A 19,176-nucleotide genomic window follows, 5' to 3' on the forward strand; every position below is an offset into this window, starting at 1 on the left:
GCAATGAAAAAAGACTTAGAAATCATAAAATAACATTTGTAAAATGAACTGGCAAATGAGAGAAATAGCACATGGGAAACAGAGATAACACATGAGCAATGGAGAGTGATGTAAAATAATAGACAAAACAAAAACCATACAAAATTAATCCATGACACATGGGGAGTGGGGAGATATACGGTGTCCCAGCGGTTATATTGGTAATTATCATCTCTGTAAGAAAACATGAAAAATTAAGAATCCACAGACGATAAGTAGAATAGTTAGCAAAAACTCTGTAAATTATACTCTCTATTAAGTCCATTCGGATATAGTGTCTGCAGAGTCTGTATCCAATATGATTCACATACTAATGCAAATTGAACCCCCCCCCTCCCCTGCTTCCTATTTCCTTGCTTCTAGCTTGAAATTTTGACTGGTTGAAGGAGTGTCAATTGTCTTTGAAATGGGCAGGCATAAAAAGTAAAACATTAGAAACACGAATACTGCATTTATGCTTTGAAAACCAATCACAGATGTGCTGTGCCTTTTGTGTTTCACCTACATAGCCTAGGCTGCAAGGGTATTTGATCAGGTAAATGCAAAATTCCAAATCACAGGTGTAATATTTTGATTGGTGGGAAATTTGATACTGGCCGGGTGAAGGAAATTCCTCTCTGAACATTGGAGACAAGGGAAATTACCTTTATTAGGTGTCAGTAAGCTTGTTGGGGTAGTTTAGGGGTTGTGTCAATGTCTGCTCTCACTAGTTTTTCTTGTAAACTCAATGCCATCTTAAAACAGGGTAGAATTGGCTGCTGAAATTCTGTAACGTTAAGATGTCCTTTTTGGAGAATTGGCCAGTGTCTTCTAAATGTTCTATGAATTTGGTATACGAAAGGGTGGTAGGAATGTATGAAAGGGAGGGAACAATTATTTTGTTTGGGGTGTTTTTGGCGTGATTTATAGTGGTATTAGGTGTTGTGTGGGTGTCTCCTCTTATTAAATTTAGTTTGCATATCTTCAAGTCTGGTATCTAGTTGTTCTAGTTTTCTGACAATCGTTCAACCTTGGGTCAAAACAACAAAATACTTTCTCCTGGACACATTGGAATTCCTTAAAATAATTAAGGATATACATAAAATACATCCAGAAGCCATTTTAACATCTTTTGTTGTCAATAGTCTGTATACATCTATAACACATGACCAAGGAATGGCAGCTATTCAAAAATTACCCACATCACACAACTATCCTTAAGGATACTTTTTACGTACAAAAAAATAAATTGGCAATGGGCTCTAATGCAGCCCCCCCATATGCAAATACATATATGTCCGACTTTCAGGGTTCTTTTGCCTACCCACATCCATTATTTGTGGAATACTGCCAAGTCTGGAAGTGATATATCGATGACATTTTTTTGCATATAGGAGGCCTGGAGAGCTCATGAATTCTCTACAATACCTTAATTCTGTCAGACCATAATTGCAATTTACAATGCATTATGACTCTACCAAAATTCAATTTTTGGACCAGCTTATTATTAAAGGATGCAACCGGATGGAACTCTGGTCTGACATACACTAAACTGACTGACTATAATAATTATTGTAATAATTAACCACCCAGAATCCACAAAAAACGTATTACCATTTTCCCAATTCCAATTCCACATGTTTGAACGTATTGTCAGCAAACCAGAACTACTAGATACCAGACTTGGAGATATGCAAACTAAATTTAACTAAACATAACACCTTATCCCACTAGAAATCACGCCAACAATGCCCCAAGCAAAATGTTCAGTTCTGAATCCCTTTTGTACATTTCCACCACCCTTTCGCATACCGCATTCATAAATTAGAAGACACTGGCCAATTCTCCAAAAAGGACATCCTAATGTTACAGAATTTCAGTAGCCAATTGTACTCCCTTTTAAGAGGGCATTGAATTTAACATGTTCAGGCTCTGCGCCATACATGTACGGTGCAGAGGTGTGGAGGCTGTATGTGCCAGCACCGATTGCAGGTATTATTGTGGGCGCCACCATCTTGGTTCCAATCATCGCTCTCCAAAAGGCCCTTCCCTTAAACAGACCCGAGGCTGTCTGGTTTATGCAGATTCGTTACAATGGCTCATTGGCCAGTATATGGTAGGAATGATCAGACCATCTAGGGCGTCTAAAGCATACTTTAGAGCATCTAAAAAAAATAGTTTAAAAAGTTACAAAAAATAAAAATGTAAAAAAACAAAAAAATTAAAATCACCCCCTTTCCCTAGAACCGATATAATAAGTGAAAAACAGTAAAAATCACAAACACGTTTGGTATAGCCACGTCTCAAAATGCCTGATCGATCAAAATATAATATAATCGGTTATTGCCTGCGGTGAACCCCACAATGGAAAATTGCCACCAAATATCAGAAATGTTACTTTATCGAACACATTTGTTTAATTTTTGAAAGTGTATTAAACACAATAAATCCTATATAAATTTAATATCACCATGATCATATTGAGCCAAAGAATAAAGCAGAGGTGTTATTTGGAGGGCACAGTGTAGGTGTAAAAAATTGAGCCCACAAGAAGTGTTTTTCGACAATTTTACGACATTTGGAATTCTTTTCCAGCTTCCCAGTACACTGCATGGAATAATAAATAGCATCACTGAGAAGTAAAAGTTGTTACACAAAAAAGTCAGCTCTCTCATAGCTATGTACACGGAAAAACCGAAAAAGTTATGGATTTTTGAAGGTCGAGAGCGAGAAATGAGTGAAAAAACTGTGTCCCTGTGTCCCAAAGATTATGGGGCTGAACCAGAGAGGAAGGTTCTCAATAAGTACTGGCTGATCCTAAAGATGGATAGTGATGTCTCACTGATTTCATTTAGACAAGGATGATTACTTAGGGATCGTCTGGTTTACAGTCATTTTACACCTCCAAGACCACCAGGCACTTGTTTGGACTGCAGGGTGATAGGATGCTATAGGTGCAGTGGTTGCATCATATGCCCCTATATAGAAATAGGCAAGACCCTTAAAGGTAACAATACAGGTTGGACTTATACAATATGGAAATTTATCAATTGTAAGTCCATTGGGATCATCTATAAGATCATCTGATTGGAATATATTGACAAAACCTTCTGTCAGTTTCATCACAAATGAAAAAGATATCCCCCTTACCACGACATGTCAATGCAGAATATAGAGGGGATAAGTCCATTCTTGAAATTAATGTTATTGATCTGGTGGAACCACCATACCAGAGAAGGGCAGGGGGATTGGGACCAGTTGAAATGGATTTTCATGCTGGATATTGTGTTACCAAATGGCCTCAACAAACAAATCGTTTTAATTGCAAGATGTGAGACCATATATACTCCTTATATCTGAAGTCCTACATATTGGCAATTGCTGTTGATTATTGGTAGTCATATTGTGGTATTTATATGCATTCTCTTCTAATGTACCTGATATGATAATTCGATCAAGGGTTAACTGTAAATAGCATGGCGGGTTGAGCTTAACTGCTATGCTATGTTGTAATTACATCCTCTGACCACCTCCTTTATTAACTGGCATTGGCATGTTTGAAAATAACTCACCAACGCTTTATAATGTTTTTGTCCCACTATTGTCTCCATTATGCTCATTAATTGCATGAGCGTTTGGGAACGCTCAATGTTATGATTGGTCACCTCCTTATTGCTTGTTGGATCACATACCTCCGCCGCTATTGGTCCAATCCATATCCTTGGGCGGTAACAGGTTGTCATGTGATAGCAATACAGGGAGATGTGACCAGCTACCTCATGCACGTATAAGTTTGTGCCCAGGTGCCATTTCTCAGCTCCACTGAGCACTAGAGTGGACTATAATGACTCTAGGTGAATTGGGTGAGGGAACTTTGGCTATATGGAGGATGTAGAGTAATTCCCCCTCCACCTCTCATGTTCTTTATTTTAGCCCTTTGAAGAGTCACCCATTGATAAAACGCATCAGGGCACGCTTATCTACCTAGGGACAACTAGTGTGATCTGGTAGGGACAGCTACCAACGGGAACGCCCTTGTAAGGGTGGGAGTTACACCTTGTGGAGCCAGGGATACAAAGTGACTACCACTACCTACTGGAGGGACCTCTTACTGTAACTCCCAAACTTGACTACCGAGGTAAGACTGTTCCTTTTCACTTGTTCTAATTTGCTTTGGGACATTACAGTCGCAAGTTAATTACTATGTGGTGCTTCTGTGATAATAAGTGCAATATTGGAGGGACCCCTTACTTTAACTCCCATACTTGACTAATGAGGTAAGACTGTTCCTTTTCACTTGCTCTAATTTGCTTTGGGGCTTTACAGTTGCATGATAATTACTATGTGATGCTTCTGTGAGTAGGTTCAATATTTTTATAGCCTGAAGAGGTAATTCTAAAGTTTTTTAACGATAATTAAAAGTTAAGTTTTAACCTCTTTATGCTGTAGCTTTATGGACATTGTTGTAGTAGTTTCATTGATTTCCTGAGCTGTTATATTTGACAAATACATATACAGATAGGTTATGTAGACGCAGGATACACATACATATACGCAAAGGTTACACAAACAGGTTACTCATAGTATTCATAATGGCACTTCACAAATTATAACCCTAAAACAAATGGTAAAGTTTCTAACTTCTGTAAGCAGCTGTACCCTAAGCCCAAAATGTACTATAATGTTAAATGAAGGGAGGCTGGCACAAGTAGACAGAAGGGCCGGGGGCCCCTGAAAGGGGAGAATCTCTTTTTTCAAATTAATCTTGAATTTTGTTTCTAGGTGCTATGGATCCAGAGATATTCAGGTTTAACCCCTTAACGCTGAAGCCACTTTTCACCTTCCTGACACGGCCCATTTTTTCAAATCTGCCCTGTGTCACTATAAATGGTTATAACTTCGGAACGCTTTAACATATACAAGTGATTTTAAAATTGTTTTCTTGTGACGCTTTGTACTTCATGTCAGTTGAAAAATTTTGGTGTTTTATGTTGCATTTATTTATGAGAAAATCAGATGTTTGGTGAAAATTTGGAAAAATTCTTGATTTTCAAACTTCAAAATGTTCTACTTTTTCCATACATAGTCATAACCGCAAAAAAACGTAATAACTAACATTCACTAAATGTCTAATTTATGTGGACATGGTTTTTTATGCATACTCTTATATTTGTAGGATGTTATGGGCCTTTGAACGTTAGGTGCGATTTTTCACATTTTCATAAAAAACGCAAAATACTGCTATTGAGGGACCTTCTCAGGTTTTAAATCACTTTGAGAGGCCTAAATAAAAGTAAAACCCCATAAATTACCCCATTATAGAAACTACACCCCTCAACGTACGTAAAACAACTTTTATGAAGTTTATTAACCCTTTAATTATTTTACAGGGGTTAACCCCTTAAGGACCAGGCCCTTTTTCGTTTTTGCGTTTTTATTTTTCACTCCCCACCTTCAAAAATCTATAACTTTTTTATTTTTCCATGTACAGAGCTATGTGATGGCTTATTTTCTGCGTAACAAATTGCACTTCGTAGTGATGGTATTAAATATTCCATGCCGTGTACTGGGAAGCGGGAAAAAAATTCTAAATGCAGTGAAAATGATGAAAAAACACATTTGCGCCATTTCTTGTGGGCTTGGTTTTTACAGCTTTCACTGTGCGCCCCAAATGACAGGTCTATTTCATTCATTGGGTTAATACGATCACGAGGATACCAAATTTGGATAGGTTTTATAATGTTTTCATACATTTACAAAAATTAAAACCTGTACAGAAAAAAAATTCTTCATTTTGCCGTGTTCTTGCGCTAATAACTTTTTCATACTTTGGTGTATGGAGCTGTGAGTGGTGTAATTTTTTGCGACTTCTGATGACGTTTTCAATGCTTCTATTTTTAGGACTGTGCCACCTTTTGATCACTTTTTATAGAATTTTTTCTATTTTTCAAAATGGCAAAAAAATGCCATTTGCGACTTCGGGCGCTATTTTCCGCTACGGGGTTAAAGCGCAGTGAAAAACGGTTATTATATTTTGATAGGTCTGGCATTTTCGGACGCGGCGATACCTAATGTGTTTATGATTTTTACGGTTTATTTATATTTATATCAGTTCTAGGGAAAGGGGGGTGATTTGAATTTTTATGTTTTTTTAATATAATTTTTTTTTTTTTACTTTTTTTTATTTTTTTTTTTTACTATTTTTCAGACTCCCTAGGGTACTTTAACCCTAGGTTGTCTGATTGATCCTACCATATACTGCCATACTACAGTATGGCAGTATATGGGGATTTTGCATACCATCTATTACAATGTGCAGATCGCACATTGTAATAGATAGCCTCGATCATGACAGCCTCGGATCTTTGTGTGATCCCAGGCTGTCATGGCAACAGATCGCTGCTCCCCGGTGACGTCACGGGGAGTGACGATCGGAGCCAAGATGGCGGCGCCCACGCGCCGCCGGCAGCTTTGCCGGCGGCGATCAAAGGGTTAACACCCGCGATCGGTGCAAGCACCGATCGTGGGTGTTAGCGACGGGCGTTTGCTTCATTATGAAGCAAATGCCCGGTGAGTATGAAGAGGGCTCAGCCCGTGAGCCCTCTTCATACTCCCCCATGCGCAGTAAGACGTAAGGGTACGTCTTATTGCGCTATGGGGTTAAAACAAAATCGGATACAATTTTGAAAGTAAACTTTTTTGGCTAAATGAATGTGTTTTTCAAAAAATGTACAAATTCTCAGTGGATAAAATACCAAAACGCTCCACAAAATTTGATACTCAATCCCTCCGGCGTATAACAATACCCCATATGTGGTGGTAACCTGCTGTAAGGGCACACGCCAGGGCATCGAAGGGAAGCTGCGCCATTCAGAGCAGATTATGCATTGTCACTTTTTATTGGCTATACAATCTTTATTTTTTTGGCAATTTGGACATATAAGGGCTTATTTTTTGCGACATGAGATGCACTTTACAAATAATTAATTTTCGTGGGTCATTAGCTTATTGAAGAGATTTTATTAACTCTTGAATGTATGGGTGAAAAGAAAATTGTCAATTTTGGTTTACTTTTTTTTCGTATTTTTTGGGGGTCGTACACCGTACACTAAAAATACTATATTATCTTTATTCTATAGGTGATTACGATTATGGTGATACCTCATTTATGCAGTTTTTCATTTATTTTTACAATTTTACTGGATAAAAACTAATATAGAGGAAATCTCATTAGTTTTTGCATCGCCATTTTTTCGGAGACGTAACTTTAATATTTTTTGGTTGACAGAGCTAGTTTTGGGCTTATTTTTTACGAGTTGAGTTATTCTTTTCAGTGGTACCATTTTGGCGCACATAACTTTTTTTGATCACTTTTTAGAACATTTTTGTGTAGAGATTTTATGAAAAATGTACATTTTTGGCGTTTTTTACGGGTTTTGTTTTTACGGTGTTCACCGAGCGGGTCCAATAATGTTTCTGAGTTATTTTACGGATTATTACGGACGCGGCGATACCAAATATGTGTGGTTTTTTGGCGATTTTGTGGTTTTTTCACTTTATTGCATGTGTATAGGGAATATTTGTGTTTAGGGGACTTTAACTTTATTTAATTAATTCTCTTTATTAAAAAATGATTTTATGTAGTGTTTTTAACATTTTTTTATTAACTTTTACAGGTTAGCTTGAACAAGTGATCCACTGATCACTTGTGCAAGCTCTTCTTCACATTACACAGTGTAATACAGATGTATTACACTGTGTAATGTAACACACTGAGCATGCTGCGCATGCTCAGTGTGTTACAGCCGGGTCCTGCCAGAAGGCACGGACCCGGCTCACAGAAGAGGATCGCGCAGCCCCGGGGAACGGCAGTCCCGGGGCTGCGATCGGAGCAGCGGACCCCCCGGTAAGCGCCGCGGGGGGGGGGGGGGCGATTCTTCTCAAATGCCCCTAGCATGCCGCGGTCATCGCGACCGCGGCGTGTCAGGGGTTAACACTCGCGATCGGAGAAATCTCCGATCGCGGGTGTTAGAGGCGGGTGTCGGCTATAATATACAGCCGACACCCGCAGCTTCTGGCGTGGGCTCCGTTCTGGAGCCGGCGCCAGAAGCATGACGTACTATTACCGCATTTTGCGGGAACGCACCGCCATGCAGTAATAGTACGTCAAATGTCGGGAAGGGGTTAAATTGAGAATATCAGGTGCCATTTTCATATTAAAAAATCACTCCCGACGGCAGTTTAACAGTTAATATTTCCGTTTTCCTGACACTTAGAAAGACAAATATAGATTCATATAAAAGGCTCTCTTCTTTCATAGGAAAAAAGAAGTGAGGTTCTATGTGTCACAGAGCCAGAGATACAGCCCCCTGAAGTGTGTCCCCCCCTCCAGATTCTTAGCCATCAGGCTGCAGGGAGAATTTGCTGCACACAGGAGCTGCTGCTCCTCACAGATAATGGAAATATTCACTTTATATTTGAGAAGGGATAATATCAACATGTTTTTAACCCTTCTCTATGCAGAACTATCTAAGAACACACTTTCTCTCTTATCGCCTTCTCGCCTTTTATTTTGTGATATATTTTTTTTGCGAAAAAAACGATGAACATTCGATCCTCTTTGCCTAATGTCGCTATTATATATTAACACTGCGACCCAGAAAATGTCCATAAAGTTATATGTAACACCAAATACACACATGTGTTCTGGAATAAAGTTTTTATTTCACACCATCCTCCATTATTTATACCTATGTTATGACGTTATGACGACACAATTTTGAATTTTAAATCCCGCGCTTAGTCCGAATCAGTCGGGTTGCCCCACGGCCACGCCCCCGATTTGTGCTGCATGAAAGTCGACGCAATTGCGCCAAAACCGATTGCGTGCACCAAAAACCCCAGTTGAATGCAGCGCAAAACAGAAAAAGTCAGGAAACCTGACATAATGCGGTCCACGGATCCTTAGTAAATGTGCCCCATAGTTATTTATTTGGGTTACCATTGTGTAAGTTCGGATACATTGATAGATCTGTGTGACGCTCAGAGCAATTTTCTGCAAAAATAATTTGGTGTCCCCTGTGGGTTTAACGTTCCCTCTGCTGCATATTTTGGTGAATATACACATGTGGGGTATGTATGATCTCCTCACATCTTACTGTTTTAGGAAAGTATATTTTCTTTATATAAGTATTCTGGATTTGTACATATTTTAGAGGAAATTTTGAATATTAATTGGCAACTGCTTTAAAAAATATATGGGTTTTATAGTGCCTATTCTATTATTATTCTATTATTCTATTTTATTGCTATATTTTGCAGGTTGTGACTGTCGGAAAATTTCTAGCTGAAAAGCAGACATCTAGTTATTACAGTTTTAGTAATATTATGTAGATTTATTTATGTGAACTAACAATATGGGACTTTTTTGAACTCTACACATGTCCATCTATTACATTTAGGAGATGAGAAGGTAAATATTTTCTGTTTGGAGCACATTATTTGCCATCAAATTTTAAGTATTTTTTATAAAATGTTTGAGTCACCAATGTCTATAAACTCTTTAATGCAATTTTGAAAATAGGGCAAGTGTCTGCTTTCAGAAAATATGTGGTTTGTTGGAGTTTACTTTATTCTTTTTGCTGTAATTTCGATTTTATTTTTAAACGTCAAAACTGTACAAATGGTTCTGGCCAATAATGCAACAAAATATCCAGAAATGCCGGGCGGTGAAAGGGTTAATACCTGTTGGTTGAATTCCGGGGTGAAGATGCTTTTGATCTATCTCCTGTCTATATATCTATCCGTCTATTTAAATATCTCGCTTTTTTTCTGTCTATTTATTAGTCAATCTTCTATTTCTCTTCTATTGTATTTATCTCTCATATCTATCTACTGTATATATAATCTACTGTATATTCTGCATCTAGAAATCTCTAGCATCTTTCATATTTATCTTCTATCATAATAATTACAAATAATAATTCCATTATTTAAATGGAGCCTACAGATTACGCAGCTCTGCACAGAATTTGCCAAATCAGTCCCTGTCCCCATGGGGCTCACAATCTATTCAACCTACCAGTATGTTTTGGAGTGTGGGAGGAAACCGGAGGACCCGGACGAAACCCAAGCAAACATGGAGAGAACATATAAACATCTTTGCAGATGTTTACCAGTGCTGCAAGGCTGTAGTGCTAACCACTGAGCCACCGTGCTGCCCATCAATCTCCCTATTATCTATCTCCTATTAAATTCTCCCATATTTCAGTTTGTTTTATGACTGGTCATAAAATAGTTTTGGGGCCCCACTTTTAGTTTTGCCCAGGGCCCCACTTTGTCTAGAACCGGCCCTGGTAGACAGTCCTCTAACAATTAATTTTAATACTCGAGTAAAAACTGATACTTCTACATTAAAGTCTCATTGAGTAATCACTAAATAATCACTGCACATTTCCAAAGCCTCTCTGACATGGTTTCTCACCGCAGCACTGGCCATACTGGATGTATCACATACTAGTGTACCATGTGATACATCCTCTCATATATTAGTATGACATGCCATGTGCTGATTGCCTTCATGTACATCATGATCCGGTCCCCTACATGTAAAAACCATCTCTGCCCTCCAAAATGCAGTCCAGTTTAAAACCAAGTTAAAAACAACTTGTCTGGAACAAAATAAAACAGTGAAAAAAAGTTTGTTTTTTTTTAAGAAAAGTGCCTTTAAAAAAAGCCCCCTGAAGAACCATCCCATGCAACAATCAAATAAAACATAAAAAAGTGAAAATCACCCAAAAAAGCACAACATATTGGGTATCAAAACGTCAGTAAGAACCCATACAATAAAATAAAATTGTCACTGAACCTGCACGGCGAATGCTGTAAAAAAATTGAAATGAAATTATTACATTTTCACATCTGATAAAAGCGCATAAAAAGTGATCAAAAACAGCTCTGTAAACAAAAATTACAAATTATATACCCATTGTTACATGGTGATGCAAAAACAAGCAAATTTAAGCAAAATTATTTCTATATTCTGCTTAATATAGAAAAAGGCTACATAAATGGGGTATCGCCGTAATCATGATGACCCATAGAATAAAGATAACACATTATTTTTATGGTACGGTGAACATCCGTGAATAGGATTGCTAAAAACCATAAACAAGATTTAATGAGTTTTAACCACCACCAAGAGCTATTGAACCCCCCAAAAATGATGTACCTGAAAAGTGGATCTCACAAAAAAAGTAATCCCGCATGTGTCCAAATTGCAAAAAAAATAAACTTTTTATAGCCTGTAAAATATGACGATGCTGATCTGCTCTGAATGGCGCTCTTTCCCTTCTACGACCTATACAGCAGTTTACCAACAGATATGAGCAATCCTCATACTCGGGAGAAATTGGGCATCAAACTTTGTGGAGTTTTTCGCTATTTAATACTTTGTAAATTACACCTCCATTTTAACCCCTGTGAAACATTTAAAGGGTTAACACACTTCTGAAAGTTGATTTGTCACACATTCAAGGGTATAGTTTCTAAAATGGCACAATTTACAGGGTTTTACTGTTATTTAGGCCTCTCAAAGTCACTTAAAGCTGAGCAGGTGCCTCTAAGTAAGGGTTTTGGCGATTTTCATAAAATGAGAAAAATTGCACCCACAACCTAGAAAAGAGAGAGGATGCATAAAACCCTATGCCAATATAAAGCAGACATTCCGGAAATGTTAGTTATAAAGTTACTTGGGTGCTATGGCTATCTGCCTGAAAAGCAGAAAATTTTGCACTTTGAAAATTAATAATTTTTATAAATCTTTGCCAAATTTCCATTTTTTTCATAACTAAATACAAAATGTTTCTATTACTTTGTAATGCTTTAACATATCTAAAGGATTTTGAGAATATCTTCCCGTCACACATTGTACTTCAAAAGGTATAACCACAGGGCAAATTTTAAAAATCAGGCCGGGTCTTAAAGCACTGAAATGGCTTAGAGCTGAAGGGGTAAGGGGGTCTCTGCTAACATTTCATTAAAGGGGCATATGCTGACAATTCATTAAGGAGGCTTCTGCTGACATTTAATTAAGAGGGTCTCTACTGACGTTTCATTAAGGAGGCTACAATGAACATTTCTTTAATAAGAGCTTCTGGGAAGTATATCAATAAGGGAGGCTGCTGGACACTACAGCTTTTAGATCTGCTGCATCTGTGTAGCATATATGTGTATTCTCAAGTGTAAAGTCTGCAACAGGGGTGGAAATGAGAGTTTAAGTACATGGGAGAACTGATCCAAAGTTTGCACCAGGGCCCAATAACGCCACTGTTCTATTTTAGTTATGCCCATGGTTTACAGCTGTTCTTCAAACAACACAATAAATTACAATAAAAACACAAGTAAATTTAGAACCTTTCTATACAAAGACAGCAAACAGAGATCTAGAAAACTTAAGAATTGATACAGAAAGTATATTGAAATTGCACACACAATATCAATTATTTGATGAAAGTCGACAACCCCTCTAATTAGTGATTAATATGGACCTGACTTTTTAATAAGCGGATCAAACTTTGTATAGACAGAAGTGATGAGTGGTGAGCTGCAATGTTTGTGACAGAGTTTGAGCTCACCCGAAAGCGCTACGGTTCAGCCCATAAACCTGCTGCTAACACCCACAGTTGTGCTGACACAATAACTAAGGGTCCGCAGACCGCACAAACATCGGATATTCTGACGATTACCAATTTGCGCCGCATTTAAAAGGGTATTGTGGTGCACGTGATCGGATTATGGCGCAATCATGCCGGCTTTCATGCAACAAAATTCCGGGGGCGTGTGATTGGATGATCCAAAGGATTCGGACTGAGCACAGGATTTAACATTTAAATTGTGTTGCAAGAAAATGCACTAACATGACCCGGGAAGAAGAAGGTGAACTCTGGTGGACCTGAGCGGGGAAGCGACACATGCAGAATATCAGGCGCACGATCTTAGTGAATCGCACCGGAAGCCAAGATCATCGGAGAATTCACAGCGGGGATCGCGACAGGACCGGGTAAGTAGATGTGCCCCTATGGGTGACTGTCCACTTATCCCAGATAAGTAGATATTCCATATGTTTCTGTCATAATTATGTTGTAAATTATTTTCTAAGATAGAACTGCAAACAGGAGATCCAACTTTCATAAAAAAAATACCTATACATGTTCACTTTAATGCAAATTGACCGTAACAGATGGCACAGACAGTTGAAAACACCTGATGAATAATTCAAATAAGTATGTTTTACACATTGAATATGTATATAAAAAAGCTGCCAACTGTCCCAGATTCCCTGTTGATCTTAAAAATATCTGCATTTGTAAAGTGAAGAGTGTGATTTCACACTTTCTAAAATGATGGCTTATACACCTTGGTGCTGCTGTTTATGTATGTTTTTACACACCTCAATGGACAGGAGAATAGGTAACAAAAGGCAAGTGGTCAGAAACTGTTTGAAATACAATGCAGTCAGATGTGATTTTCATCTTGAACATAACATTGCAAGCGTTATGTCCCCTTAAAGGAAATCTTTCCATCAAAATTAAGCATGACAAACCAGTGACACTTGCTCATAGATCCAGCCACTGTGACTATGGTAATCTTATTGTATTTGTTATCCATGGTCTACTTCCTTATAAAATCAACTTTTACAATTATGCTAATGAGCCAGAAAGATTCTGGGGGGAAGTTACCAGAGCCCATCCGTGCTGCAGCTTCGTAGGTTGTTAAAAGGTGCAGAAGCATGTCTCAACCTCCCCCTGTACAGTATATCAACCTGTAAAGCTTCGTCACAGAGGGGCTCTGGTAACCCCCCTCTCTCCCCCTTCCAGAGCATTACCAACTCATTCTCATAATTTTAAAAGTTGACTTTAGAAGGGAGAAGGACATGGATAGCCATTATTAGAATATTACCACCTTCATGGTGCCTAGATCTATGAACAAGTGTCCCTGGTTTATCATGCTTCATTTTGATGGTAGGTTTTCTTTAAAATGACTGCACAGAAAACACACATGACATTACAAGCATGACATTACGATCAAACAGATACACAAAACAAGTATCTTTTCCTATTTGTGTTCACGGAGTTTACATATATAATCTAGCAAAAAAATTATTTCTTCAAATTCGTTGTTACAAATATATTCATATAGATAATGGTGCATTGGACATTTCGGGCCCCTAATCAAAGTTATCAGGGGTCTCGATTATAGGTCTATTTCTTCCAGCTTGGCCATAAGTTTCAACTGTATTGCTGGGCAAAGGATACTGATGCATTTTAAAGCTTTCAGAGGCATATGGACAGAATCCAAATTCTTCCTGATTCCAAACCCAGATATTGTTTTTTCTTTAGTTTTTTGTTTTTTTTTAAACAACCAATCAGCTACATTCCATCACTGTGTGGGGCACCTTTGATTTCAGGGTTGCATGTACTGTAATTGTATGAGTTGTCCCTGATTATAGGCAGTCAAGTGTATAAACCTTCAAAATTACAATACATTATTTAAAGCCTTTCCAATGTAGAAAAAGGTGCATGGTATAGCAATGGCTGCGTGAATCATCGTTTTAGCCTAGCTCCGGCACCCACCTCACTATTGGCACCAGTCACAGGACATATTTGTACCCGAATTTGCCTTGATGGGTCCCAGGAAAGAGGGGACTAGAAAACAGACCCTGCTGTAAGCGGTCCAGGGCTCCATCACCCAGAATATGGATACTCTGCACTCCTCCGCTGCCGCCACTCCAGCTCTAAGTATGACACGTGCACAGCCTGCATCATGCCCAGAACACACTGCTGACCAGCCTGTTCCACCATTGACTCTGGCTTCTAGCAAGACTTTTCAACTTCATCCGAAGCCACCTTTCCTCCCAGCAAATTGAAAATCATCACAGACTAAGTAATCTACAGATTTAGGGGTTCATTGAAGAGGTGGAGCCACAGCAGTTGGAATGATTGACTTCGGAATTCTTTTCATCCCTTTTCTTTAAGCCCAATGATCATCCAAATAGAGATCGAACCCTGGTCATTAAAAGGTAGGCCACTCACCATCCACCCTTAACTTGCTAGACGCACACGTCAACTGCGGAAAGCTCTGTTCTAGCCACTTTACGAGATAAAAATATCATATGCCACTGGGGTTATCCCTTACAGCTGATGGCATGCAAGGATGGAATACACCAACATTCCGTACGCTGGGTGATCTCCCACACTTCCTTGTGACTTTGGAACTACCAATGATTAACATCTCAGGCTGAACCTCTGTCCCCTGCATCCCAGCTCTACCACCACGCATGGAATGGCAGATGCTTGAACCGAAAAACAAAGCGGGATCCTGGAAAACCGAGACCCACCCGAACCTGACTCCTCCCATAGGGATAGTAGCTATTTAAGCTACAAAATACTATTGCTAGATTCCAAGAGTAACCTGCTTCTTTTTTTATTTTATTTTTTAAGAATTTGGATTAATGTTACAGAATGTTACTTCAGCATTGTTTATTTATTTTTACACTGTTGAATGTATGGGTAAAATTATGTAACATAATGTCTATCAAGACAGAAAAATCATTAGATATGCATGGACCTAATTCAACCAATTACATTTTTGTCCTCATGTTTTTTTTCTTAGGCAGTTCAAGCTATAAATGGTCACCATGGAATCAGTCCTGAGGAATTCACAGCAATGGTATTCCAAAAAATTGATGTAAATGGAGACGGTATGTTTGTAGAATATTAATTTTTGATAAATATTTACACGGTCAAGATATTTTTATGTGTGTTGTTTATTTATTTCTGGTAAATATGTGTGTAGCATAGACATCTATGTGTTTGGTTTATTCATTGTTAGAATGTATGTGTTTGCTACATTCATTGCAGATATACACTCACCGGCCACTTTATTAGGTACACCATGCTAGTAACTTGTTGGACCCCCTTTTACCTTCAGAACTGCCTCAATTCTTCGTGGCATAAATTCAACAAGGTGCTGGAAGCATTCCTCAGAGATTTTGGTCCATATTGACATGATGGCATCACACAGTTGCCGCAGATTTGTCGGCTGCACATCCATGATGCGAATCTCCCGTTCCACCACATCCCAAAGATGCTCTATTGGATTGAGATCTGGTGACTGTGGAGGCCATTTGAGTACAGTGAACTCATTGTCATGTTCAAGAAACCAGTCTGAGATGATTCCAGCTTTATGACATGGCGCATTATCCTGCTGAAAGTAGCCATCAGATGTTGGGTACATTGTGGTCATAAAGGGATGGACATGGTCAGCAACAATACTCAGGTAGGCTGTGGCGTTGCAACGATGCTCAATTGGTACCAAGGGGCTCAAAGAGTGCCAAGAAAATATTCCCCACACCATGACACCACCACCACCAGCCTGAACCGTTGATACAAGGCAGGATGGATCCATGCTTTCATGTTGTTGACGCCAAATTCTGACCCTACCATCCGAATGTCGCAGCAGAAATCGAGACTCATCAGACCAGGCAACGTTTTTCCAAACTTCTACTGTCCAATCTCGATGAGCTTGTGCAAATTGTAGCCTCAGTTTCCTGTTCTTAGCTGAAAGGAGTGCCACCCGGTGTGGTCTTCTGCTGCTGTAGCCCTTCTGCCTCAAAGTTTGACGTACTGTGCGTTCAGAGATGCTCTTCTGCCTACCTTGGTTGTAACGGGTGGCAATTTGAGTCACTGTTGCCTTTCTATCAGCTCGAACCAGTCTGCCCATTCTCCTCTGACCTCTGGCATCAACAAGGCACTTCCGCCCACAGAACTGCCGCTCACTGGATGTTTTTTCTTTTCCGGACCATTCTCTGTAAACCCTAGAGATGGTTGTGCTTGAAAATCTCAGTAGATCAGCAGTTTCTGAAATACTCAGACCAGCCCTTCTGGCACCAACAACCATGCCATGTTCAAAGGCACTCAAATCACCTTTCTTCCCCATACTGATGCTCGGTTTGAACTGCAGGAGATTGTCTTAACCATGTCTACATGCCTAAATGCACTGAGTTGCCGCCATGTGATTGGCTGATTAGAAATTAAGTGTTAACGAGCAGTTGGACAGGTGTACCTAATAAAGTGGCCGGTGAGTATATATTTATATTTACTGCTAGGAGACCTTGTTGTAGATGGTCCCATAGCAGTTGGCCACTTAGAGTTCATTCTTTTGGATGTTTAATGGTGGGGACCAATTAATTTTTCCCTCAGGATCGTTCTTGCGTCTGCTGCATTTTTGTTACAATTTTTCAGGCAGCAGGTGGAGGGGGTGCAATGCCTTTTCTTGGCCCTGACTTGGGAAGTGCCCTCAAACTGCTGTGGTGTAAGATTCTTTGCATTCAATTGCTCCACTACCACTCCCCTAAGCACTGAGTAAGAGCTGTATAAGGCTTTTTGTAGTAAGGTTGGTATTTACATATAAACTGCACTTTCTTTATCAGTACAATAACTGCATTCTACTGTTCTTTTACTTTCTAGGAGAACTGACATTAGATGAGTTTATCAGTGGAATTGAAAAGGACACAGAGCTCTTTGAAACAATTTCAAAAAGTTTTGATCTTTCTAATGTGTTAAAAACTATTCAGAATGGAAGAAGAAGAAGTATCCCGTAAATGGAAAGTTAAAAATTAGGATCTTTGTATGTAACGGTCTTTCTGCAAGTCTTGCATTCTGGGGCTTTATGCATAAATTGCTTGGTGATTTTTTTTAAAGGATGATGGTGGTTGCTTACTCTGAGCTGCTCTGAATCAGAAGACCTGCATTTAAATACATAAGCGTTATGCACTTTGCACATTGCCTTGAAGGAAGATTTATATTATGTAATCTAACAAACCCATACTAGTGTGTGCTAGCCAGGAAAAAGTAATCTCACTGCTATTCATTGATTTAAACCAAGTTTAAATGACTTTAGAAGGAGATTGACTTCAATCAGGATTAGACTAGAATAGAGAAGATACTGTCTGACCTTTCAATGTAAGTAACTACTGTTTAAATTGGCTGAATAACATTTCTCAACTTTCAGGCTCATTCAGTCATTATTTGATGAGGTCATAATTCTAACTTAATCTTACAATTTTAATACATTAACATTAATAATGAATGTTGCAGATTATTGCCATTTCTCCAACATTGATAATACAAATGTTCATCTTTCTCTTCACTTAAAAATATAATGAAGGTTTACATGCTTTAGGAAACTGGTTGCAGAAATGTTTGTTTTTGTTTGATGCATTTAGGGATGTGAGTGTATAGTTAAAAAACTGTATAAACAAATTCCTACTGCAGAAAATAACAGGCAAGGGCAAGCACATAATGCTTATGTATGATTAATACATTGTTATCATATGCTTACATTCACTTAATCAGAGTTCAATAATCTCAACATTTAGATAGTACTATATGTACGGGTAATAAAGGTCAATGCCATGACTGCAATCATTATAGCTGTGTTTATGTAATCTTCTGAGCTTTGGATTAACACCTTATCCAGACAAATGCTATATAGCTAATAGAAGCCGATTTTCCTGTCTGTGTTAACTGCCCGTGTAGGGAAATGTATTAAACTTAGCTAACATGTGCTTCCCTGAAGCAAACATCCATTTCTAAATACCTGTTACCTTACATAATATAAATGCTCTCTACTGTTGTTTACATTACCTCTACACTAATAAAGTCACATTGATATCATAAACACTTGTTCTGTATTATTTTTCATACCCTGGTTAGTATTGTTAACTTGTAGCATAAGTGTCATTAGTTTGAAACTATTTAAAGGCCCCTTAGAGGACCTTACGGGAAATCTACCATCAATATCAGGCATGATAAACCAAGTGGTAAACTTAGAAGAGCAGATCCTACCAGAGGATGCACACACCGATATGTCAGTGTGCTTTGTTTACAACCCTTGACCCTGGTGGTAGATGTCCTTTAAGACATCAGATACTCAATTTATATAGTTTCTCATGTTTTGCTTATTTTGCAGGCTAAAACCAGTTTGGGAAGAAGATGAAAATTACTCATACTGGTAATTGGATTTTCCATAACTTCCACAATGGCACTTGACAAGAGGGATTCCCCACCTCTCCAGGGTCTACACCATTGAGCTTTT

The 19,176-nt window shown here is 38.6% G+C and overlaps 1 protein-coding gene across 1 annotated transcript in view; it reads left to right on the forward strand.

Annotated features, from left to right (window-relative positions):
* Nucleotides 1-18,745, forward strand: part of GUCA1C (guanylate cyclase activator 1C) — a 57,274-nt gene extending 38,529 nt beyond the window's left edge. Inside the window, exons 3-4 of the mRNA XM_072137112.1 lie at nucleotides 15,691-15,778; nucleotides 17,547-18,745. Of these exons, the coding sequence (XP_071993213.1) occupies nucleotides 15,691-15,778; nucleotides 17,547-17,680 (222 nt within the window). The 3' untranslated portion in view covers nucleotides 17,681-18,745. The remainder of the gene's footprint in view (nucleotides 1-15,690; nucleotides 15,779-17,546) is intronic.
* The last annotated feature ends 431 nt before the right edge of the window (nucleotides 18,746-19,176 follow it).

The sequence above is a fragment of the Engystomops pustulosus genome, chromosome 2 (assembly GCF_040894005.1).
Source record: "Engystomops pustulosus chromosome 2, aEngPut4.maternal, whole genome shotgun sequence".
NCBI classification, from domain to species: domain Eukaryota; kingdom Metazoa; phylum Chordata; class Amphibia; order Anura; family Leptodactylidae; genus Engystomops; species Engystomops pustulosus.